Source organism: Pezoporus wallicus, unplaced genomic scaffold (genome assembly GCF_028554395.1).
Source record: "Pezoporus wallicus isolate ANWC-B61680 ecotype Strahan unplaced genomic scaffold, APGP_CSIRO_Pwel_v1 contig_8824, whole genome shotgun sequence".
Taxonomy (NCBI): Eukaryota; Metazoa; Chordata; class Aves; order Psittaciformes; family Psittacidae; genus Pezoporus; species Pezoporus wallicus.
Window position 1 is genome coordinate 568,972 of NW_026642442.1, and position 25,552 is coordinate 594,523.

At 52.6% G+C, this 25,552-nt stretch overlaps 2 protein-coding genes across 4 annotated transcripts in view; one reads left to right on the forward strand and one right to left on the reverse strand.

Annotated features, from left to right (window-relative positions):
• CCDC9B (coiled-coil domain containing 9B) overlaps positions 1 to 12,715 on the forward strand; it is a 63,557-nt gene extending 50,842 nt beyond the window's left edge. For all 3 annotated transcript variants that reach the window (XM_057430559.1, XM_057430561.1, XM_057430560.1), the window contains 3 exons: positions 1,969 to 2,026; positions 2,373 to 3,175; positions 11,310 to 12,715. In XM_057430559.1, coding sequence (XP_057286542.1) covers positions 1,969 to 2,026; positions 2,373 to 3,143 — 829 coding nt within the window. In that variant the 3' untranslated portion in view covers positions 3,144 to 3,175; positions 11,310 to 12,715. The remainder of the gene's footprint in view (positions 1 to 1,968; positions 2,027 to 2,372; positions 3,176 to 11,309) is intronic.
• A 5,967-nt stretch (positions 12,716 to 18,682) lies between these two features.
• INAFM2 (InaF motif containing 2) lies at positions 18,683 to 19,258 on the reverse strand. The gene has a single exon (XM_057430579.1). It carries the CDS (start codon positions 19,151 to 19,153, stop codon positions 18,755 to 18,757), a length of 399 nt encoding a protein of 132 aa, XP_057286562.1. The 5' UTR covers positions 19,154 to 19,258; the 3' UTR covers positions 18,683 to 18,754.
• Positions 19,259 to 25,552: the final 6,294 nt, after the last annotated feature.

Consider the following 25,552-nt stretch of genomic DNA (forward strand, 5'->3'; position numbering starts at 1 on the left):
AGCCAGTGTGGAGCAGCTTAGTGTGATGGTGTGGTGGAGCCTGTGATGGAAATCCCACACAGCTTCCACAGGCTGTGACCACGGGGGGTCACTGTAACACCCTTGCCTCTGGAAATGCCTGACTGCAGTCACCTCGATGTGCGTCTTGTGTCTTGATCCAGATTTGCCATGTGAAGAGGCTGGTAAGAACAGCAGAGAAGAATGAGACCTCACACATCTTTGCACATGTGCTTTGAGTATGGGGCAGGGAGGAACGTGTGTATTCTATACGTGTTTGTGTGTGATATCACTCACCAGGCACACATACAAGAAGTAAGGGTTACTGAGATCCCTCCCTGCTCAATAGCACTGCATGGGCACATTCAGATCTATATCCATGTTAGCAAATACAAACAATACTGTGAGGGTGGTGAGGCACTGGAAGGGGTTGCCCAGGGAGGTTGTGAATGCTCCATCCCTGGCAGTGTTCAAGGCCAGGTTGGATGAGGCCTTGGGTGCCATGGTTTGGTGTGAGGTGTCCCTGCCCATGGCAGGGGGGTGGAACTGGATGATCTTAAGGTCCTTTCCAACCCAAACCATTCTGTGATTCTATAAAAGCAAGCAGCTCATCACAGCCTTTCATTGAGCTGTGGCACAGGATGTTGTAGAAGCTGCAAATGTATTTGGGGTCAAAATGCACTTGCACAGATCCTTGGAAGAGGTGGTCAACTAAGCATGACTCAACACAGAGACCATCTCAGGCTCAGGAAATCCCAGAGCTGCACGTTTCTGGAAGCTGGGGGAGTACTGGGAGGCATTAGGTGCATTTGCTCTCTTTCCAGACTCTAACCCAAGCATCTGCCAGTGATGCTGAGAGGGGCAGAGAGCTTCAGGCTGATCCTGTGGCATCCTTGTGCTCTGCTTGCACATGTCCATGTCTCCAGCCTCCCAGGCTGCTTACTCCAAAGCCATTTTATCCCTTGCTGTGTGCCTCTGACTGCTGCTGTGGGGATGTGGGACACTTGGGCACTGTCAGGCAGCAGGATGAGACTGTGGCAGACACCGGCACAAACAAATTTATACATATCTTATTAGTCTAACAGCCCCTGTCTGTTCTGGCAATTGGATTTCATGTTTTCATTACATTTAGGACTGTAACAACCAGTTCATTAAGATTTAGTGGTCTCAGATGAGCGTCTGGAAGGGCTGAGTGCTGTAGCAGGTGCCAAAAGGAACTGGACCGGTTTGTCTGCTGCCTTTGTGTCTCATTGCCTGGTCAAGGGGCTCAGACAAGGAATGCATGGCCCTGGTCGGAATTCCTCCTCAGGATCAGGCAGGGAGAGTGGCTTTGCCATAGGAGAGTGTGAGCAGCAGCTCAAAGGAGGTGATCCTGCCCCTCTACTCTGCTCTGGTGAGATCCCACTTGCAGCACTGGGTGCAGTTGTGGTGTTCAGCATAAGAAGGACATGGAGCTGTTGGAGCAAGGCCAGAGGAGGCCATGAGGATGATCAGGGACTGGAACAGCTCCTGTATGGAGCCAGGCTGAGAACACTGGGGCTGTTGAGCCTGGAGAAGAGAAGCTGCGTGGAGACCTCAGAGCAGCTTCCAGTGTCTGAAGGGGGCTACAAGGATGCTGGAGAGGGACTCTTCATTAGGGACTGCAGCGATAGGACAAGGGGTGATGGGTTCAAATGGAAACAGGGGAAGCTCAGGCTGGAGATAAGGCAGAAGCTCTTCCCTGTGAGGGTGCTGAGGCGCTGGCACAGGGTGCCCAGAGAAGCTGTGGCTGCCCCATCCCTGGCAGTGTTCAAGGCCAGGTTGGACACCGGGGCTTGGAGCAACACGGTCTGGTGTGAGGCATCACTAGACCCCCATGACACAGGTTGGAGCTGGATGGGCTTTAAGGTCCCTCCAGCCCAAACCATTCTGTGATTCTATAAGTTGAAGGCCTAAATTGTGAATTCTTTAATTCATTTATTTCCTTGACAGATGGGACGCAAAAGAAGGAGAGGACATGTCGTTTGTGAAGGATGACCTCGACAGCCAGGTGAGCTCAGGAGATCAAGGCTGGCTGCTGAGTTCCCTCAGAGCATGCCCTATCACGGCCCTTGGAGGCTCCCAACCAGGGCAGAGCTGGGAGACCTCTGTGGTGGGGTAAATGTGCCCTTGTGAGCACTCACCAGATGATGTGAGAGCAGCTTCACTTCTTGCATTGACCCTCTGTCAGCACAACAAACCCCACTTATTCTGGTACCTGAACCCTTCACCTACATCCTTTTACATCCTTTAATGGCCTCTGCAAGCGTTTCCTCACATTTTGAGAACTATCATAGACAAGGAATACCATATCCTGGTATTTGACTAAGCTGAACTATATCTCCTTCTTTCCTCAGAGGAGCCTTGGTGTAGAGAAGCGGAAGAGCAGAGGTGAGGAGGGAGTGGAAGAGAACTGCACAGCTGAGCTGGAGGAGCTCAAACAGCCAAACCCCCAGGATCATGGGGCCTCCTCATCACAAAGGCTCAAAGGTGGAAAGGTCCATTCTGCCCACAGTGGTCGGAAGGAGGAGCGCAGAGGAGTGAAGGGATCCAGTGTGGAGGTGTCTGTGGCCAGCGCAGGAGACTCGGAGCCAGGGCCCAAGCCAAGTAATGAAGGGGCTGGGGAAGATGCCAGTGGGAAGGCTGACCCTGCTGACAGCCCCCAGGAGAGCACTGACAGCACTGCTTCACAGAGCAGCCTTCCAAGCACCGTGCAGGCCACCAGGCATGGCAGTGAGGAGACCTTGTCCTTGCCTGTGGCAGTGAATGTAGATGGAGCTGCCTTAGAGAAAAGCACAGCTTCAGGACGGGAGTCCAGTGAGGGCTCCGCAAACAGCCACGGGGGAAAGGTGGACACAGCAGGAGACAGACTGGATGCAGGTCAAAGGCAGCTGGTGAGAGAAAGAGGGGAGGAAGTGACCCCAGACACTGCCCTGCAGGGGCAGGCAGTTGCACTGAAAGGAGGTGAAGATGCTGAAGGTACTGAAGGCAAAGAGCCTTTGCCCCCAGGGAAAGCCAGCTCTGACAAGACTGTTGACTCTGAGCAGGACACAGCAACATCACAGCCCAGGGAAGGGGACCAGCCTGAGGATTGCAAGGACAAGGACAGTGGGGACACTCTCAACTAGCAGAGACTGCACTGGCTTGCCTGAGGCAGAAGGTGAGTTCCTGAGCCTGCTCCCATGGTGTGTTTGTAATCCCATTAATGCACTCAGCCATAGTACAGGTCCACAACTTCATCTGCTGTGGCCAGAACAGCATCACACCAGATAACTACCCAGAAATATTCACTAATACAGGATAGCAGATTAATAGCAGTGATACGGATCCCTCAGGTAGTCTAAATCTGTGCATCCCAAAGAGCTGCCCTGCAGTGGATGGGGAAACAAGGGGAAGTCAAACAGGACAATGTGAACAGAAAACTGGATTGCTGAGTCTGGTCGATGATGTGCATTAGCTGGGGCACAAACCAAAACTATTCCTGGAAAGGGATCACTTCAGAAAGGATACTGGGATGAATTTGTCTCTGGGCTGATCACACCTATAATAGCTTGAGGTCAGCGTGGTCCCTTACAGTACACTTGCAAAGCTTTAGAGGCCCACCTCATGGTCAGTAGTTTGAAGGTCAGCTGCATGTGGGATTCTTTTCCCAGTACAAGATGTGTGAATGCTGCACTTGGAGTTACAGATGTGGTAACTGCAAGGCAGTGTCTAGATACAAAGGGTGAGATGGCTCCTGTTGGAAAGGCCTGTGAGCTAAGCAGAGAGGAGGAAGAAGAGATGTGGTTGTGTAGCGATGCTCCAGGTTTCACACAAGCAAAGAGGTTTCTGCCAGGAAGGAAATGTAAAACAAGCAAAGCCAGGAGAAAGACCAAACCAGGCAGAAAAGTAAGGTAGAAATCAGGAGGAACTGGAGGGAGGGAGGGTAGGGGCTCTTTGGCTCCGTTTGGTACCTTTGCAAGATGGGGTTTTCCAGGCAGTGTCACCCTCAGGGCAGGATGTCCTATCCACAGCAGCAGATCAGACCAGTACATCAGGCTGGGATCCTGCCACCAGTTTGGGCAGTAATGGTGGCAAGTCACTCCATCTAACTCAAGCTGAGCACAGAGACACTTAACTTACGATCTGGGCTTCATGTCTCTTCAAAGGAGAGAGATGAGCATCTCCAGCACACAGGCCAGCTTGCCTAACACTTCAGTTGCTCTCAGGACACTCCTGGCTTTACCCTTTAAGTAGAGCAGCAGCAGCTCTAGTCCATAAGTAGGCACTTCAGGCAATAGGCTGCTCAAAGCTGGGCAGGCAGATCACTGGCTCCAGCAGGCTTTCCTTCAGACCCCAACCCAGCAGCTTGTCGCTGGGTATGGCTCAGTTTTCATCCCCAGGGTACAAATGAGCTTAGGGGTGGTTAAGCTGCTAACAAAGGACTTTTACCCTAATCCGGTCCTATACAAAAGGCATGGAGAAGAGCAAGCAGAAAAGACAACCCACCAAGAACTAACCAGCAGGAGCTGGTTCTGTGCTTGAACTCAAATTCCTTCAAATGAGGGAAGTTAATTCCAGCAGCATTTAGGAAAACATTTAGGAGACACTTGGATGCACATAGTGGGAATTTACTGCCCAGGCCATGCCTCTAATCTACCCCCAGTCCCCCTAAGCAGAGGATGAAGGAATTAATGACTGCTTTTCTCCATGAGGATAACTTGGATCAGACACCAACTAAGAGGGAACAATGAATTAGAGTAGTTTATGTTCACCTCAGCAGTGGAGATTCCCATGGTTTGGTCAGAGAGTCTGCTTCAGCATGGCCCTTTACTCCATCATTCCTCATGGATTTCATTAGGGAAGCTTTAATTATAGACACAGCCTTATGTCTTGGAGAACTGAAGGTGCCTTAACCTGGTGTTTGCACTTAGCCAAGCAGGTATGGGACTGCTTAACCTGGCACTTGAGCTGGTATTGCTCTCTGAACATACTTGCTTGGGAACACCAAGTGTAGTGATGCCAAGGGGAAATGAGGGGTTAACTGGTGGTTTAGTCACCCTCTACCATTTCATCCCACCTATCTCCTTCCTAGCTGCAATGCTCTTTCTCCCTTGCCTGAGCATGCCCACACACCAGAGCATGTTCCTGCCTCACTTTCCCCTCTTCCCAGACAGTTTGAGTTTCCAGGGGTGCCTAAACTACGCAGTCAGCATCAGACATCACTTTTGGATGCAGATGAATTAAAGCAGATGCTTTCCTTTTTGACATTTCCTGTAATTCAGGAGATGCTTCTGATTTCAGGGGAGCCCTTTACGGATATGGGTGGCAGTGAGCCTTTAACCAAAGTGCCAGTCCTGACCTGCGTTGGCATCACAGGAATGGGCAAATCTTACACCAAGAGAATGCATTTTCATTCCTTTGAGTCCCCAGAGCAATCAAACTCAATGCAAAGATCTAATGACTTCTCCTCTCTGAGCATCCTGCTCTGAAGCCTCTGCTTTCCTCAGTACCAGGATGAGCCAGTGCAGCAGTGTCTGTGTCCCCATCTCAGCAGTGGGTTTCTCTTGGTGGTTTGTTAGGGTTGTTTCTCATTCCATCAACTGCAAGAGCGTTTAGAGCATGAGTGCTGCTTGGCTGTTAGTCCTTATTGCTGTTCTAGGGCATCATTATCACCTCCTGTCTGCTGAAGTCACCACAAAGCAATGTGACCTCTCCCTCTGCACCAGTGACAGGCCACTATCAGGGCTGGCTTTCCCAAACAAGACCATTTGCAGACAGAGCGAGTTCTGCCATGGTTTATCTGTAGTGGGGACAAGAGCCAAGAGGAGGAGGGAGACCTGCCTTTAAACTGCCTTTAACTCTCTGCTCCCTGGGTCCCATTTGGCTCAAGTCTGGCAAGTTGTCAGAGGGTTTGGAGTGAAAAGGTCTCGTGTCCAGTTCCTGCTGCTGCTTTGAAGTTCCCACATCAACATGAGAGGCTGCACAGTGACACAGATGGCAGGCAGAAATAACCATGGCTGCTAACAGTCGCTTCCCTCCTCCCTTGGCTCCTCTTTCCTAGTGCTCTACAGACAGATGAGGTTTAGACCACAGAAAGCTGCAAAGCTCCACTTGATTTTCATGTAATTCTCCCTAACGTGTGATCTCACAGCAATGCTTTGGAAGCAGATCCCTGAGGATTGCCCCTCTTTGAGGGGGGCTTGAATCCTTGGTGGGATTTTCTCTTAGGTTTCTTGGCTTATTGAGCCTCATGCCTGCAGCTGATGCTGTAGGGACAGGATTGCCCGGAACTTAACCCAGAGGAAACCTGAGTTCAGCAAAGCCACTGTATGTGGCCCACAGAGGGACTTGGGAAGTGCGGCCATCCTCGAGGGAAACATCTCTGCATCAGCTGGAGTCCCTCCCTGAACACCACCGTGTGTTGCAGATGAATCATGGAATGGTTTGGGATGAAGGGACCTTAAAGCTCCTCCAGCCCCAACCCCTGCCACAGGCAGGGACCCCTTCCACTGGAGCAGCTTGCTCCAAGCCCCTGTGTCCAACCTGGCCTTGAACACTGCCAGGGATGGGGCAGCCACAGCTTCTCTGGGCACCCTGTGCCAGTGCCTCAGCACCCTCCCAGGGAAGAGCTTCTGCCTAAGAGCTCATCTCAGTCTCCCCTAGGGCAGGTTCTAGTAAGAAGTGCAGCAGCAGCAGTGGGCAGAGCTGGGATTAGCAAGAACCAGGGAAAGAGCATCATTCAGGAAGCTGGAAGCGCAGTGAGATCAAGCGTTAAACAAAGAGCTTTACTTTTATTGTTATAATGCAAAATTAGAAGTTTATTTATTCCTTTTGTGCCTCATACCATGAATTCAAGGTGCCCAAACCACCTTAATTCTTTGTTTCCACTCGGTGCTTGATGTGCTTTATAAGGAACAGGCAGTCCTGAGTGAATGGCCCCTAATCCAGCCAAGAGGCTGGGTGCTGGTGCCTCACATCTGGTTTGTAACAGTCAATGCTTACACTGAATTGCAGATGTTGATGCCTGACTGTGCCCAGCTGAGGTCAGGCCAGCTCAACTACATGATCCCATTACAGCAGAAGGAGTGTTTTACATCCCACAGTGTATTAATGGTGGTAACCCAAGTTCTCTGTAGATGAAGGACTTCAGTGGCAAGGTCAGTGGGTGGTTATGCAAACCTGCAGGAGGTATTGAGCAGCTCTGTCCTGGTAAATCCAGGTCAGCTGGAAACCTTCCTTGTGCTGTGCCCATGTACCCAGTGGACATTACAGCAGTGACAAAACATGGAGTGCCTGGGAGTAAACAGGAGCAAAGTTTGTACCAAGAACCCAAGTTACAGACTCTGGATGAGCATTGGCTTGGAGGACAGAGTTAGTGGCAAAAAAGGAGGGTGATCAATGTAACTGAGCCCCACATAAGAGATGGCAGTGTTCAAGACCAGGTTGGACAGAGCCTTGGGAGCCATGGTTTAGTGCAAGGTGTCCCTGCCCATGGCAGGGGGTTGGAACTGGATGATCTTAAGGTCCTTTCCAACCCTAACTATTCTGCGATTCTATGACGAGCCTTGAGGAGATGCATCTGGAGCGATGCCCCCTCAGGGGCTATCAGGGCTGGTCAGTAACTTCCTACCAGGAGGTAGCAGCCTCCCAGTGAGTTTGGGGTTTTTCCCTTTGAACAGCCCGGATTTGACAACCACCACCCATGCACCCAAAACATGTCAGCTTCAGCCCTTCATAAACCCAAACTGCAGCCCTCCTTCAAGCACTTCCAACCAGAAAACGTTCATGCTCTGGTTTTCAATAGTGACTCCGCTTCGATATGGTGCAAGGTTTGGGAAATGAGTGTTGAAACAGAGGGGTCTGCAAAACACAAGCCACCAGCCCCTCCAGGAACGTAAAAATATCATCCCATTAACAAACTGGTAGTATGGGATTTCCATCCAGTGGGAAACCCTGTGCCAGGTCACTTCCCCTCCTGCCGTGGATCTTCCATGTCCCAAAGCACAGCAGGTATCTAGAGCAGCAGTCAACATCATAGAATCATAGAATAGTCAGGGTTGGAAAGGACCTTAACATCATCCAGTTCCAACCCCCTGCTATGGGCAGGGACACCTCACACTAAACCATGGCACCCAAGGCTCTGTCCAACTTGGTCTTGAACACCACCAGGGATGGAGCATTCACAACCTCCCTGGGCAACCCATTCCAGTGCCTCAGCACCCTCACAGGAAAGAATTTCCTCCTTAGATCCAATCTAAACTTCCCCTGTTTCAGTTTGAACCCGTTACCCCTTGTCCTGTCACTGCAGTCCCTAATGAAGAGTCCCTCCCCAGCATCTCTATAGGCCCCCTTCAGACACTGGAAGCTGCTCTGAGGTCTCCCCGCAGCCTTCTCTTCTCCAGGCTGAACAGCCCCAACTTTCTCAGCCTGTCTCCATACAGGAGCTGCTCCAGCCCCTGAGCATCCTCGTGGCCTCCTCTGGACTTGTTCCAACAGTTCCATGTCCTTTTTATGTTGAGGACCCCAGAACTGCACACAATGCTCCAGGTGAGGTCTCACGAGAGCAGAGCAGAGGGGCAGGATCACCTCCTTGGACCTGCTGGTCACGCTGCTTTGGATGCAGCCCAGGACACGGTTGGTTTCTGGGCTGTGAGCACACACTGAAGCCGGCTCATGTTCATTTTCTCATCAACCAACACCCCCAAGTCCTTCTCCTTGGGCTGCTCTGAATCTCTTCACTGCCCAACATCCCCACCTTCCCTGCTCCTGGGCTTTGTGGGGCCCATGTTCCCCCAACCACGAACACCCGGATTTCCCTCCCCACCGCAGATGCTGCTCATGCGCTTGCCTTGCAGCCAGCAGCCACCGTGTGCGTGGCACCGCTTCCACCGCTAACGTCTATTTATGGCCCTGAAAGCCTCCAGCACCTTCCGAGCCGTTGGAGGCGCCGAGCAGAGCGTGGTGGGGCTTTCATCCTGTGCTTCAAAGAACAAGGGATAAATATTTACCCGGAGTGCAGGCCTGGAATCCCTGGAGAGCGTCCAGCGAGGCGCGGAGCAGGGCCCGCTGCGCACACAGCGCCGCGGCTCGGCCCGCCAGCAGCCTCCTCAGGAACGGCAGCTTCGCGGCTCTGGGTTCAGCTGCAGCTGGGGGTGCGTTTCCAGAGCAGCTCCAGGGATCTGACCCTGCCGCTCCGGCTGACATCAGCAGGAGGGGGGCAGGCAGGGCCTGTGTGCTGCAGGACGGAGGAGGTCGGAAGGGCTCGGCTTCTGATGCAAACCGGTGCCGGAGGTTGGCGCAGGAAAGAGCACGAGCAGAAACCAGCGCTCCTCAGGGCAGTTACGGAGCTACCAAAGAACATACCTGTTTCCTCAAGGTTCAAGAGACAAGGAGAGGCCATCAGTGTTCACACGCCGTGTAGACGAGGCCCTCGGCGGCGTGGCTTAGTGGTGGCCTTGGCAATGCTGGGGAATGGTTGGACTTGATCTTAAAGGTCTTTTCCAACCTGGTTGATTCTATGATTCTATGCTCTGCTGTTACATTGGAAGTTGGCCTTGGATTGGCAAGGTGAGGTCCCAAGGGCTTGACTTGAATAGCATCGTCCTCCCTGGTCCTTCCTGCAACCCACAAGTGGAGCCCACCATCATGCTATGGGCAACTCAGATCCTCAGTGCACATCTTAGTACCACCAAAACAGGGAGTTTAGTCCTCATGCAGAATTAGTGCCTTAATATAGGACTCGACACAGTTGTCTTCATACCTCTGGAGTGATGGAAAGCCTTTGCCTGGCACGACATGGCCAAATACTGTTAACATTGGAAAAGAGAGGGATTATGTGAGAAAGGATGAAGAGAAATGTACTTGGACTGAAGGAACGCGGGGAAGGACTCCAGGAATGTTCAGGGAATGGTTGTTTAGTCTAGCAAATGAAGGCAGAAAGTGATGGAGCAAGAATCAGTGCGTTGAAGAGAGAATGTATTGAAGAGAGCTGGGCTGGTTCAGCCTGGAGAAGAGAAGGCTCCTTAAGGGGAGACCTGAGAGCAGCTCCAGTGCCTAAAGGGGCTGCAGGAAAGCTGGAGAGGGGCTTGGGACAAGGGTCTGTAGGGACAGGCCAAGGGGAATGGCTTGAACCTGCCCGAGGGAAGACTGAGATGAGCTCTTAGGAGGAAGTTTAAAATTACTTTAAAGCCCACCAGTGTCTTGTCATCCTGCACAGAGAGAAGGTGTCTGCAGTGCAAGATGTGCACTGCATAGGGATAGTGCAAACCAGGAGCTGGGTACCAGCACTGAGAGCACAGGGCTGTCAAACAGCCCCTTGAAGCCATCAGCAATCCACATAGAGCTGCTCTGGAGCCGGGTCAGACTTGTAAACCAGAGGACATTACATGGTTTGTACCCCACCTGCAGCTCTGTAGTGCTGGTGCTTCCAGTAGTATTAAATCTCAGCAGTGTGCTGCAGCAGCACTGAGCACCCCTCAGCAGCAGGATACGGCCAGCCCCATCCATTGCACACATAAGGACAATGAAAGATGTCTTCAGGAACAGCCTTGGAATCTTCAGTACGTCAGGTATGATTTTAGTGCAGTTCCACATTGGATAACTCTGGCTGTGCCCTGGAATGATTCCTTTAGAGGTGTCCTTTCTGTGCAAGCCACGCTTGCTATCACCTCGCCTGCTTTGTGGTATTTCATCTGTTTTCCACTTCATATCCTCCCTCTGCCCTTTCTTGGGAGCTTTGGGTGCAGAAAATGTGCACCAGCAAAAGACAGCTCTGTGGCCTTAAACATGGATGCAGGAAAATGCCAGCTCAGCAGTTCTGAGCAGCACCCAGGCATATGGCAGCTAGAGGGGAAAACAGGTCTGCTTTTCTCAGTTAAACCCAACATATCTGGGTCTGGATGCAGCCACAGGGCAGCTCTGCTCAGGGCTTGGTTTCTTCACTAGAGAAAAGCTGATGCACCCGCTTGCCCTTGGAGAACAGAAGTGCTGCACCCCCGACACAGGAGAGGACCACAGAGCCCTGTCCCAGATCAGCCCCTTCTCCTCTTGCTCCAGGTGCTGCTCAGGCACACAGGAAAACACGTAAGGATGGGGTCTGGGACAAGAGGAAAGTATTCCAGTGTAACTCAGACTCACACATTCAGCTCCCATTGGATTTGTCAGGTGGTTGCATGGCTGTGGTGCAGTGGTGCCTCTGGAGCAGTCCCAGCAGTGCAGGAAGGGCAGGCTGAAACTCAGACATCTTTAATTTACTGCTCAGCAGTTCCCTAAAGGCTCATAATCCCGCTGCTGTCTCTGCTCTTGCTCCACAGGAGAACGTGCTGAAGGTGGTGGATGAGAAGAGGAGCACGAGTTTGTCCTCCCTCTTTTACCTTCTATGAAATCAGCTTTCAGCACCTGCCCTGGGCCCCTCAGCACCCAGTCACAACACACGGGGTCCCCATCAGCACTCCCTGCTCCCAGGTTTGGCATCACCCGTTCCCAGCCGTACACCAAAGGGCAGGGAAGGACACACATGCTCCCGAGCAACAAAGAAAACACCATCACTTCCCTTCTGTATTTATTTTGCCTCTCCCGCAGCTGTGTGGCAAGCCAATGACATGTCTACTGGATGCACTTTATCTTATTTAACTAATTGTGTTTAGAGCTAAGATTTAGGTTTCTGGGCACACCACCCCTTTCTCCCTGCCGAGGCTGGCAGGGCACTGCGGGTACCAGGACAGCCAGGCAGGGAGTGGGTGACTGACAAAGCAAGGCCTTAGGAGACAGGGTGAAGGGCGTTACGTTGTAGTTCGTAGGTGGGTGATCAAGTAGTGTTCAGAGCAGCTCCTGTGCTAGAGGTTTGTATGTGGTTGAAGTGTTGGCAGAGATGTGTGACGGTGGCGTGGGCCGCGGGGCACAAGGGGGACGGAGCGTTCTTGAGGGGGGGGTGCTTTCGACAAGCACACATCAACCACAGCATCAGCCTTTAAGGGCTCACTTTCCCCCTCCTCCTCTTAGATGTAGCAGGGCAAAGGCAGCGAGGCTGAAGCAGCACATCAGGAGACTGATTTTGCTAAGGGAAGCTGCTGCTAGATGGAGCAGGGCTCATAGGCAGCTCAGCACAGCCCTGTGCCTGCTTCCTAACGTCAGGCAGGCTGCAGTACCTGCAGCTCTTTGTGCCAGGCAGGGCTGGGAGGAGGACAGCACAAACACAATCATCTTCCTTCTCCACCCTGCACAAAGGAGATGGCAGCAGGGCCCAGGCCAAGCTGGAGCTGAAGGTCTGAGGCTTCCAATCAAATGCTTTCACCTTCCTGGTTGTGCCTTTCATAGCCTTGTGCTTGAATTAAGAGGGCATCGGTTTTGACCTGGCCTTAAAAGATACCTTTCAGAGGAAGGGTCTGGATGAGAATTAACCAACATAAACGTGCAAGAATCCCAGCTGCTTGGATTTCCGAGCTAAGAGATTCCCAGCAAACTGGGTCCTACCTGAAATAAGGTTACTGATTAAGGAGAAGGCAGAAGCCAGGCACACGGAATAACACAATGTAATATAGACAGCAGGCTCTTACCCTCTCTTGGAAATGCTGCTCTAAAGCTTGATGCAGGAGCAAACACATGCAGAGATTTACTGGGGTTCACTGCAGGATGCATCTGCTGACCTCGGGGTAAGGCTGGCACGTGTGGACTGAAACACTGTATGCTGGTTTAATAAACTAATGTTTGCACAGATAAACGTTCTGGTTTTCCACGTACCTGAGAGCCACAGCACCTGTCTCAGGAAGGACAATGGGAACTTCCTGGACGTGTCAAATTCAGGGGAGGTTACTGGCTTCAGACCAGGTAGTATCAAGAAACAGCGTTTCCAGCAGAAACATCTTCATCCAGACTGGGTTTATTTGGACCTACCCAACAGATAAAAGCACAGATAGACAGAAGACAGATTGCAGACCCGCTCCAGGTCCTGGAGATGCTCCATCACTGGTAAAGGCTGCTTTTCCTTATCTGATTGGCTCAAAAACCTGCTTAGATTGCTTATATATTTTACTATTCATTTCTACATCAGGCCCCGACCTCAGCCTGGTCCCGACAGAGCGAGTCCTTACCAGCACACACCAGAACTGGTTTGCCTCGTGGTCCACACAAAACACAGTCTCGGATGAAGAGTTTGTTGCCCCTTGGCAACAGTTGGATACACAGTCAGGTAGATAGGTACTGACACTGCCCTGGTCCAGCCCTGCTGCTCTTCACTGCCCTAGGCTCCTTTCTGAAAGGAAAACCATCACTTTTCCCCCTTTGCCCCCTTTCCCCCCACAAATCCAAGTAACTTTGCATATAATGACACCTAGGAAGTCTGTACCAAGCTCCAGGGCTGGGACTGCACAGGCAGTGCCTGTTCCAAGTGGCTTTTTCCTGCTTGTTCCTACTTTGCTCAGTGCACTTTGGCTGGTGCCTGGGTTGGCGTTTTCACAGAGAACTGGGGCTGCTTCTTCTTGACAGTAAGACTGCAAGGTTGGAAAGCTGATGTAGAGGGATTATTTATATGGAATAAAAGTCGTAATGAGGGAAAAGCTCCAGTTTCTTCACGTCTCTGTCCCGCCCGTCGAGTTTTCTGCCCTGAATCAGTAATCCCTGCCTTTTAGAGCAGCAGCTCCAATTCAGACCGCTCCCCCCTTAGGGAAGGGCCGAACCCACCCCAGGAGCTCCCAACCTGCACTTCTCCTTGCAGGCAGATGCGATGATGGCAGCTTGCAGAGTGCAGAGTCATCTGCCTGCAGAGGCACCTGATTGCTCCCAGCAGCAGTGGGGAGCTCAGGGATGTGGTGGAAGTCATTCCCCCTCTTCCAGACAACAGGCAAGCGGCAGCACCGCACCCAGAACACCTTGTTCTTTGCAGCAGATGAACGCTTGCTGCTGGACACCCCTCTGCTTGGCACAATTCAGCATCAGGTTGAGCGCAGCAGCTCTGCAGCGGATGCTCCTATCAAAATGGGTTTCAATACCAGCGAAATCAACTCTTGTGTAACGAGAGCCGTTTAAAAACCCTCAAGCCAAGGACAAAGAACACATCCGGATAAAGTTGGAGATACTTCAGTTTCCAAAGCTGTACCAAGACAATCACTGCAGGAGGCAACCACACAAGAGCTTCTCAGCGGTGCCAGCCCTGTCTCAGCAGTCTCATCCCTCCAGCAGCAGACCACAGGCAGGCCCTATACAGGGCCTTTCTGGAAGCAGAAAGAACAGCAGCATGCCCTGCTTTCCACACCAGCTCCCCTCCAGCTCAGGTGGTTGCTAATGGCCCAGGAGCCTGAATCTAAACCGGCATTTAGTCAGGAATGTCTGTATTTAAAGCACACGGTACAGCAGTTGGTGCTTTTTATGTTGGGTGAAAGCTTCCGAAGTCACCCAGAGGCACAGGACTGCGGGGAAGTTCCAGGTGTTGCCTGCTGCCTTCACTGTACAGCGACTGGTGCAGAGCTCGTGCATGGGAATGCCGCAGCCATTCCCGGCTCACACCGGCTTAGTGCAGCGACCCCAGAGCAGCCCAGGTCTGCGCTCTGCCCAGCTCACAGCCCAGCATCACCTTGATGCTCCAGCTCAGGTACGACTGTTTCTCACCCCTTTCCCCTCTGCACACACTTGGTACCTGCAGGACTCAGGCCCCTGTGCATGACCCCAGGATTCCAGGATGAAGAGGGGTCGCACAACATCAGTGGAACCCACGCGAGAACCTGCAGGGGGAAAAGGTGCCTTTTAGAAGCTGAAAGCAGGAGCCAGCTGCTGGAGTGCATTACATGCTCCAGTAACTTTTCCAGCTATTTCCCTTCCTTCTGATCCCTCTGCACGTGAGGTACACCACATGCACTCACTGAGCTCAGTGCGACAAGACCAGCGCGTGCAGGCAGAGGGCAAGTGGTGTGTGTCAGTAAATAGGTGTAAGCCCAGAGGCACCTACATGAAAGAACCAAGGTTTCTCTGATCCAGGTACACCTTTGACTGGACATCAGTTAAGTCCTCACCTTATTCTGTTTAGGGAATGCTTCCCATGGACAGAGCTTGCAGCTCAAATCCTCTTGTCAGGATCTATAAGGCAGAAGCTCTTCCCTGTGAGGGTGCTGAGGCGCTGGCACAGGGTGCCCAGAGAAGCTGTGGCTGCCCCATCCCTGGCAGTGTTCAAGGCCAGGTTGGACACAGGGGCTTGGAGCAAGCTGCTCCGGTGGAAGGGGTCCCTGCCTGTGGCAGGGGTTGGAGCTGGAGGAGCTTTGGGATCCCTTCCCTCTCAAATAAGGCTGGGATTCTATGATCTAAGCAGAGGCCACATTACACAGGGCTGGAGGGTCACCCTTGTCATGAGAGCTGGACAAGGCAGCATCAGCACCAAGCTTCTCACAAGAAGGAGGAATTGGAATTCCTCCCCAAGACTCTCCTCAGTCAGAAAGGAGAAGCAGAACATGGCCTGGTCCTCTCTCCATCCTCTCAAGTGGTTACCGTGATTAGGAGTGGAAAACTCAAAGCTGATGTACATCAACTTCTGGACCCCAGGCCCTAACTGATACAGGGACTCAAAGCTTGGGGGGAAACTTGGCATCGCAGAATTGTGAGCATGTTTTATCAGTAAAAAACTGCTATGAAAAGATAGAAGCACTATGCCACTATTCCAGCTCTATTCTTACAATGATCATGCTTTTCTGGGAGCATCCCACAGCTGGAAGGTTTGAGACGCAAAGGCAAGGGCCTAAGATACTGCACTCACAACCTCCTCACCACCAACTCCAAGGAAGGAGTTTTCCCTGCCCATGGCAGGGGGGTTTGGAACTGGATGATCTTAAGGTCCTTTCCAACCCTAACTATTCTGTGGTTCTACGAAGGAACATTAGGAATCGTGGTTACAGTGATTTCTATCTAGGAAGCAACACAACATCCTGCCTGATGCAATGACACTAAGCGAACTGAGTTGTTTTCCTGAGGAGCAATGAAGAGGAAGGCTGAACTGGAGCTGAAGTAACACAGGAGCGAACAAAGTCTGCCTCTTAAACCTCAGGTTTACCCGAGGCCGGGGACCGCACCATTTCAGGGCACTAAAAGATGATGTTCAGATGCAGATGACAGCATCATAGTGCCTAACGTGACAGCCCGAGATGACAATCCAGCCGTTACCTGTTGCAGCCAACCTACTGTCCAAGGAATCCCTGAATTTTAAAGCCAGTTACACCTCCAACAGTCCAGATGAGCTAGTTTAGTTACCAGAAGTGTTTGCAGAGTGCACGTGGTCACTGATTTCCTGTGGTCTGCCACAAAGACAGTAACAAGCACAGGGACTGGCTTCTTACAGGCAGGCATCAGTATCTCAGAGGAAACATCTTCCTCTGGAGGACTGGGATTCCTGGCTAGGGAAGGGATGTACAAGGGATTTTAGCTGAGGATGGAGCTCCGCAAGGGCTCTGGAAAACAAGGCGCTCACATCACAGTGAGGCCCAGCAGCCCACGACCCTTCTGCATCTTTACAAGCTGAAGTTTCCCCTTCCTGGCACACTCAGTACCGCAGCAGCGCAGTGCCAGGATGCTCCACAGCCAGCTGTGACAGGTGCAGCCACAGAAGGGTTTCATGTCAGCCTCAGTGGAAGCAGAGGAGAAGATGCAGCAGCAGAGCCTGGGAACTCCTCAAGCCTGCGCGCTCCTACAGGACTGAAGACAGCCACAACCCTCTTCCGATGGGCTCATCAGCTATTTTTAGCAGCAGAAAGGGAGGCGACCATCAGCCGCGGGTCTGTTCCCTTGGACAACTCGGTCACTGTCCCAGGGAGCCTCTGCCACCAAACCCCCAGCTCAGGCAAGGAGCTTGAGGCTGCTGCTGCTCCCAAAGACGAGACGTCTCGCCGCAGTTACATGAGAGGCTGGAAGAGGGCCATGCAGCCCATTTAATTCAATTCACTTCCTCTCCCATCTGCTCCACGCAGCCATGCTCTATTAGTCTTCTGAGAGCAATTGTATTGACAGTGACAAATGCACACCAGCACACACGGGATGTGCTACCAAAGCCACCGTGGGCTCACCCGGTCTGAGCTGAGGCCAGGGGCACAGAAATACCTGCAGCTCCTCCTGGCTTCTATTTATCCTCAAAGCTTTTAGGAGTGAAACTCCCTCCCAGAGACACTGCCCAACTGGTTCTGCATTTAGTACCAGAGCCAAGACACAGCCTAAACTCAGCTGGCACCAAACAGTGAGCCTGGTTTCTCTTACTCATTCCTCCCTCAGAGAGCTGCAGGACTCTCCCCCTACAAGCAGAGGCGTACGCTGCGGACAGCAAGAGCACCTACTGCAGGTACGTGGCAGCCCCATGAGCTGCAGGCAGATCCACCAAGAGCACAAAATCGCCCACTGCTACACAACAGACACCACCAGCTTTCCTCTGCACTACATTGAGAACACACAGGATCCCGTGTGCTCTCCAGACCACTGGAAAAGAGGGTGGAAGATCACATCCAAACCACCCTCTCCTTTCTCCTAACTTCCTTCTGGGAGCCTGCTCCTGGTTTGTACCTTTAACAGAGGCTACGCTCAGCTGATGACCCAAGCTTCACATGCCACCACCAGTCCAAAGCAGCTGATTTAGCTATGAAACACCTATTCCCCCCCCACCTTTAAACAAGTCAAGGCTGTGTGTTACAATACGTTCATGATGCGCACCACTGAAGCACGCACACTGTGTCAGAGCACATTTTATCCCTCAGCAGGGGCAATCTGACCCTCCCAGGGTCATTTCACCAGGACAGAACAGCCCAGCAGCCTCCCAGTTAAGGCGTTCAACCGAAAGCATCAACCTGACAAGCAGCTGCTCAAGAGGACACAAGGCTTATGGCTCCTAGCTCAGCGCCTGCAGCCCACAGCCACCGAAGGCCAGGTCTTTGCTACGCAGAACATCTCCAAAGGCTCCAAGGGACAAGAACACTGAGCTGGGAGCAGTCTCCCTGGGTCACATCAGGGCTGGCATGGATGCACCTGCAGCACCAGCCCCAAGAGGCCACCAAGGATGGTCTGTGAGCTCTGCCATCCCTCATGGGCAGGAGCAGAGGGGAACAAGCCATGAGCACCACACACCATCAGCACCAGCACTTCACCTGCTTGTCCCCAGAGCTCAAACCTCCCTAGTGCTTAGTGACCACCATCGCCAGGAGTTCAGCACGTACGGAGGCTTCTCCAGCATCACCTACGGAGACCAACCAACATTAACCATCACCATCAGACCCGTTACAGTGACCAAACCGTTTCTGCTACCCAGCGGGCCCAGCTCATCCCCCCAGCCCCGCAAACATACTGCCTTACAGAGACTTTCATATTGGGAAAATACTTTAATATAGTAAACAAGTCAATTTACCTGCCACATGGTTTTAAATAAGTTTATGCTCGTTGTTAAACAAAACGGGGGTTACTCAAACAATGGGTTACAGCTTCTAAAGTCGTATTGTTCCCAGCTGATCCCGTCAACAGCGAGGAGCTCCGGACACCGAGATCCCTTCCTAGGTAACAGACGGGCATAAATAACGCAGGAATTCGATGCGGGTTCCACGGGAGACGCTAGCCCTGGTGAGGGGAAAACCGAAGCCACAGAATTCCCTGTTGAGGAAAAACGGGGGTGGGGAGGAGATACCGCAGTCCGACCAGCGCGTACAGTCCCGGCCCGAGCTCTTCGGGGCTCCTCCGCCACGGGGGTCCCGGTGCCGCCACCGCCGGCCTCCAGCCCCGTCCGCCCGGCCTGGCCGAGCCCGGCCCCGCCTCAGGGGCCGCCCGCAGCGCCCGCCTCGGCCCCGGGAGGCGGCGGCGACGCGTCCGGACGCTCCGAGTCCATGTCCGTGGGGCCGGGGCCGGGTGCGGGTCTCGGCGGCGGCGCGTCCCGCGGGGGGCCGGGCGCGGGGCTGGCGGCGGGGCCCGGCGGCGCGGCGCGGGGCTGCGAGGCGGTGGCGGCGGCGGGGCCGGAGCCGCCGCGCACCGGCTGCCAGATGAGGCTGTAGTAGACGGCGAGGACGATGGCGGCCAGCGACACGGAGAGGACGTAGGCCAGCACGGTGGCCAGGCGCACCCACTTCTTGTTGGTCTTGGCCGCCATGCGCGCCTTCTTCTCGCCGGTGTAAGTGGCGGGCTTGCCCCGCTCCGCCCCCGCCTCCTTGTCCTTCATGGGGGCCGGGGCCCGGCCCTTGGCCCGCTGCTCCACCGAGCCCTCCGTGCTGCGGCCCGGCTGCGGGCCCGGCTCCGCGCCGCCGCCGCCGCCGCCTCAGGACATGCCGCCAGCGAGCGCCTCGTGCCGCGGGGCGAGGGGCGGCGCTGAGCGAGAGGGGCGACCCCGCGCATGCGCGGCGCGGGGGCCGCTCCTGAGGGGGCGCGCGGCGGCCGTGAGGGGCCGCGATGGCTCCGGGTCCTGGAGCCGGCAGCGCCGCGCTGGGCACGGGGCTGGCGGCCCCCCAGGGGCCTCCCTGGCGCCGCGGGGCGGGAGGCGGCGAGGAAGGCTCCCGGAGGAGGGGTCGGCGCTGTCCCCGCTGCTCCTGGGCCTCGCCTCTGTCGTCGGCCGTGCTGGAAACGCCCGTGGAGCTCGGGGGTGCCCTCGCAAAACAAAGGGTTTAATTCCCTTCACATCGGGCCGATCCCGACCTCCCTAAAGCAGCCTTTAGGGAAGGGGGTGATGTGATTCCCTGTGTGCGAGTGTCCCCCGAGGGCACTGCATCTAACACAGCAAGCATCGAAAACGCTGTTCCAGAGGCTGGGTTAGCCTCCGCTTGCGGTGCAAGGTGTTTCCTTTGGAGAGCGGTTTAGTGTCTCCGTGTACAGCCGTTTTCTCCTTCCCTTCCATCTCAGGTGTGCTGCAGCAGGAAGCCTCTCGTAAGCAAGGAGCTGCAGTTGAGGAGGAGGCCCGGAGCAGTGCAGGAATGACCGTCACCCGCACGGGCGGCAGAGGAAGTGAGTGATGGAGGCCTCAGTCACCGTCTGGTTTGGCTCTCAATAGCAGGAAGAATGTGGGAGAGAAGGGGGAAAAGCTCTGAGATTTGCAGGAGGATTTATGGAGCTTGCAGCTCTGAGGGGGAATAAAATGGAGTGACTCTGGAAGAGCCGTAGCCCTTGGGAAAGGTGGATTGTGGTGGCTGAAGGCTCCAGGGCTGCTGGATGCTGTGGCAGAGCAGGGCGCTCTCTTCTGCAAGGGGCTACGAGGAGCTCCTGGCTGGTTGTTCCTCCAAGGGCAGAGGAATCTGGGGGACTAAGGGCAGCCGTTCCCATGTGGGATGTTAGGAAGCCAGATCTGCCCTTGCCTGGAGGGAAGGGCTGAAGGGTGCGACACTGTGGTGCCAGCCACTGTTGGAGGTGCTCTGGATTTTGGCCTCGGCACAAGCCTCATCTATAGGTTCATCATGCTTATATATGTATATAGTGAATGCATCCCTTTGTGATGCTGTGGCCAACACTGGTAAGGGTAGCAGGGATTTCATTGCTTCTTTAAGGCGGGGGGGGGGATTATTTTCCACAGTAGAGAAATTGGACTTAAGGGTCGTTCCCCATCCGAATGATTGTGAGCTACAGGCAATGCCATGCTCTGTCCTCCTGAAATACTCCATTTTCATGAAATATTGCTGTGACTGTGTATCATGGAAGTATTTGTTAGTAGGTATTCCCACCTTCCTGTGCCCCCCCCCCCCCTTAAATCTCTACCCTCATTAATTACAGCTGACTGCATTCTTGCTGGAGTCAGGTTTCACGCCTCTGAACAGCATGAGCTGCCCCTTATCCCTTGGCCTGATGAATTGCAGGTGACTGCACTCACTGAAGTCACACACCTGAGCCGCGTGAGCAGATGGCATCCCACTGACAAAGCCTTCCTGAGTCAGAGGAAGGCATTTTGTTTGGGGGTCTAGGGATTCTATACCCAAATGCCCTTGGGCGGTACATGTGTGAGTGAAGTGGTATGTGTGGATTTGTAGCAACTCCAGCAAAATGGATTTCCTACTGATATTCCAGGTCTGCAGTCGTATTCTCGCTGGCCTTGGTTTTCCTGCCAGGGCAGGCAGAGCCTTGCTGGCTGCTGCGTGTCTGCTCTCAGCTCTGCCTCCGATCGTCTCTGCAGAAATGGGCTCCTTGCAGACCCTTCTGCTGTTTGTGCTCTCTGATGTCGCCCCTGGTACAATTTATCATGGTCTGTGGTTGAAGGATGATGAATTCCTACCTCCCACAAGCCCTTCCCTGTGCTCTTCCCCAATGCCCGTTCTGGGATTTTGGGGGATTGACATGTATAGGCAGTTCCTCTGGGGTTGAATGAGGTCTTGACAGTTTCTGCCTGGTGCTGTGTGTCCCTGCTGGTTTCCCACATTTAAAGTCTGTGCTTGGGAATGCTGTGTCCTTTATTGCTGAACTCTACCCTGTTGTAGTGTCTAGAAGGTGGCAGACAGAATGAGAGCTCTGGTGCTGCTCGGTGTTCACATGGGTGTTATGAGGAGTTTGGTAAAGGGTGTTTAAAAGAGTCAGCAAGTCAATACAGGAAATAGGCACGGAAGGGAACGGGAGCTGATAGGGATCAATATGATAAAAAGCCATTATAGCTGAAGATCTCAGTCCTGTGTTCCCCAAATTAGTTTCCCCTCTCCTGGGAAGGAAACCGATCCTTCTTAATCTCTGCTGCTCTTTCATGGTGCTGCCTTTATCTCTGCTCACCAAAGCGTTGTTGATAAATCCAACAGTTCATAGCACTCCTTTGCACCAGTGGAGTCCTGGCAGTCTGGGGGGACTGAGGGCTTGCACTGGAGGTGTAGAAATGGTCCCAGCAAAGGTAGTGAGTGTGGTCTGGCTGAGAGCCCACTACACCTCGTGCCATTTGAACTCTAGGAGCAGCTAAAGATGCTCCAACTACAAAATGTGGTAGTAGCTGATTGCACGAGTTCCTCTCCTTCCTTCCTTCCTTCCTTCGCAGGTCTCTTGCTCCCTCCCCTTTAATCCTCAGCACTACAGATCTGTAGCTGTCAAAACTGAACTGTGCCATTCTAGAGACATTCTGCCTTCATCTTCATCTCCCTGTTGCACTTACTAATTGCTTATTTGGGCTGCAGTGTGCCTCCTGGCTGTGGTGTAGACTTACCCTTTGTAGAAGACAATTCTGTGGTGGTATTAAAGACATTCAGAGTCTTCAGACAAGACTCATTAACTGCTAAGTCTCGTTGGCTTTTGCTAAAGGGAGGTACAAGCTTTTCTTTCTACTGTGATCAAGCAGATGGGTGTTTCTCTGCAGGTCCTTTTGTTCACGTGCAGGCAGCTGCCAGAGCATGTGTGCCTTCTGTTCCTAAACTTAGTGCTTTGCTAACAACCACCCATAAAGGCAAATGAGAGCTAGGAAACCAGAGCTGCAGTAAGGATATTTCCTTTGTCATCTGGGTTTTAGTAGAAATACCAAGCTGTGTGTTGAGTAGGCTCCTGTGGTGCAGAAATAGAGCTCTGGGGTGCAGAGCTCAGAGGTCTTGTAGAGCCACTGAACGTGTCACACACTAAACAGAGCTTGCCAACTGGGCCTCTTGGAGACTCCATTCCTAAAGAGCACAAAGGAGATAGCTCACCTGAGACAAATGCAGTTGAGGGCACACGATGCACCACAGGCCTGCCAGCAAAGGGGAGCTGTATAGCCCTTTAACATCTAGCCTTCCTCCTGCAGTTGTGCAAACACTGTACTCTTCAGGGTCCTATTGTTAATAAACTTTGGCTTGAAGGTCTGCTAGAAAACTTATGAGCCTGCTAGTTCCTGCCTTACCCCTGTGTGTAGCTGAAAACCCAAGTGCTGAGGCAGATTGTTGAAGATTGGGTGTTCTGCCCGCTGACAACAGCACTGCTTGAATTCTGCTGTTACCTGTTGCAGTGGGATGTTTGCTTGCTCTCCAAGGGCCCCTGAAGGATGGAGCTAAATAAACCTGTGTTATTGATTTCCCATGTTTGGAGTGAGTAGAGCATCCAGTGCTTCAGGACAGAGAAGACTTAATTAAAAGAAGATTATTGGCCTAAGACATTACCTCTGTGCAGCCCTTGCTTCTCGGAGTGAGATGCTGGATTGCATTGCCTGGGAGGTGGCCAAGTCCCTCCTGTTTGATCCTCCTGAGGCTCTCTGGACTGCTGTCTGTCAGAGCTGGCATGTCACAGCTCATCCTGCCCTGGGATGGGGTGGGCTGGATGGATTCCCTCAGTCCCATTGCCTCCCTGCTGTGATTCAGCAAAGGCAGCTACTCGGCCTTTCCTTCCTGTGCCCTGTCATTAGGAGGCAATTCCATGTGACACTCTACAAATGAGCAGGGCATTCCACGAGGTGTGTGGTTTGATTACTCCACTTGGGTTAGTCTGTGTAACTCTCAAGCTCATAACTCACTGCCATGGGGCCCTACAGTGCCTTGTCTGAACCCTGGTTTTTGTTCTTTGTGGCTGCCTCCAGCAGCGTGACCTCTGTGGGCAGCTTATGGACCTTATAAAGAATTGTAAGTTCTTTATTAGCTGTGTGTTGCTTTCTGACCTTTTATAGTGTCTCCTTGGTGCTGGGGAGGGGGGAGCTGGATGGGTTCTTTCCACCTGCCTCCTAATGTTCAAAGGGTGGAATAGGTACTATGAGAAATTCATCTCTCTCTCTCTCTTGGCTGAAGTCCTTGAGCTTTGCTAGGCTGGAGTCTTCTATCATAGAGGATGTCTCTGCTCTCGACAGGGGACGGTCTCTCGTGCTCTCCTGTCTGCTTTCCTAAAGGAAATATGCCTTATTCCACACTGTTGTTCTGGTCTCCTCTTTGGAGCCTGAGGGAAGCGGATTCTCTTCTTCTCTGGCACTTCCCTCTTACGCTTTGCAGTCTTCTCTGTCATACGTGGGAAGGTGCTGTCTCTCTTGTTAATCCAGTAACAGATGGGGGAGGTTGGGGATGTTCTTTTAATTCCTTCAGTTTCTGACTTAGCGATGGTAGTGAAGTTTGCACAACCCACTGTCTTGCGCTGACTTGGAAAGTGATCTGCAGAGATTATGGGGTGGGTGGGGGAGACAGCGAAAGTGATGCTGAATTGGAGATGTAACAGCAAGGTCTGGTTCGCTCAGGACAGAGGCCTTGGGCAGAAAGCTTCTGATAGGGTGGTGCATCAGCTTCAATCTTTGTATCACCAGTTTGGTGAGGCTCATTTTGAGCCATCATCTTATCCTGTGAACTAACTGCATAGTATAAAGAGTGTGTCCTTCCTTCAGGAGAGCCTTGCACACTGTGGGAAAACTCTTGAGAGTGAAAAGTATGTCTGAAAAGGATTTACTGGTTTGGTGTTAATGTTCAGAAACTCCAGTAAGTAGATACTGGTTCAGACTGCAGTGGGGAGAGTGGTTCTTTGCCATTTGCTCTAATCCAGAGGTTCCCAGCACCCTGAGCTGTAGGGTTCTCACATCAGGTTGCGGAGAGTTGTTTCACTGCGTGCAGAATGGCAAGAGGGTGGATATTGTGGGGTTTAATGAGAAGTTTCTTTGTGGCTGTGAGCCTGGGCTGTCTGTGGCTGTGGCTAGTCACAGGCTCTGCAGGAATCTGGAGTCAGAAATCAGCACTGCATTGTTCGTCGTGCAAGGAGGAAATGTGCACCTTCACACCCTGAACACCCAGGTGGGGTTCTGAGGGCTGTATTTCAAACATAACCACCACTTCTGAAGCGATGGGACAACGGTGATTGATGACTGTGATGTCTGAGTGCATCTTTGCTCCTGGTTTTCATGGTGTGAAGAAGCTGATCTCACCTTTATGTGGAAAATGAGTGTGTTGTGCTTCTCCCTTCTGCGCACAGATTCATATATATATAGTATTTGCTCCCAGGTCTGTGTGGGAGAGCACTGACATAGGTTGTCTGAAAACACAACCTGTAGTGTTTGCAGACTGGCAGCTCAAATAAAGAGTTGCACCAACTTGTGATTGTCCTTACAAGCACTGGGAGAGGATTTCCTTGGAAAGCCTTGTTCACACTCTCATGATGCAGCCCTGAAGCCAGAGTGATCCTGGTTTGGTCTGGGTTGCTGCTGGGTTTCAGGCTGGGATAGTTTCAGTAGTTTTCTCCCCCTCTGGATGGGGAAGGGTGTTTATTCAGTAGTTCATTTTGTGACGGCTCCAGGCTCTTAATGCAGCCACGCTCTTGATGAGACCAACCAATGTGTTTGTTTCAAAGTGAGCTTGACTCAGCTTAGGTCTGGGGCCTTGCTGAGGTACACTAAGGCAACACGAAGCTTAACTGCTTTAAAGATGCAAATAGATTCTTTTATGAGGTCGGTGTGGGGTTTCACCTTAGTTAAAATAATGGAGCTTTGGATGTGGTAATGCTTCCTGATCTGTTAGTTTTTGACTTCCTCCGCTTGTGTGTGCTTGGCTTTGCAGCAGGCCTCATCCTGGTACCTCTGTGCAAGGGAGGGCTGTTTAACCGAGTTAAAAGAGCAGCCTGAAACCTCTTCCAGCTCTGCTGGAGCTGGTTCTTTCTTGTCATATCTGACTGCGTTCACACTTCTGCCATCCTGCTTCAGGCTGCGACTGGAAAGGAAGCTGTGAAGTCCTTGGAGAGAGGC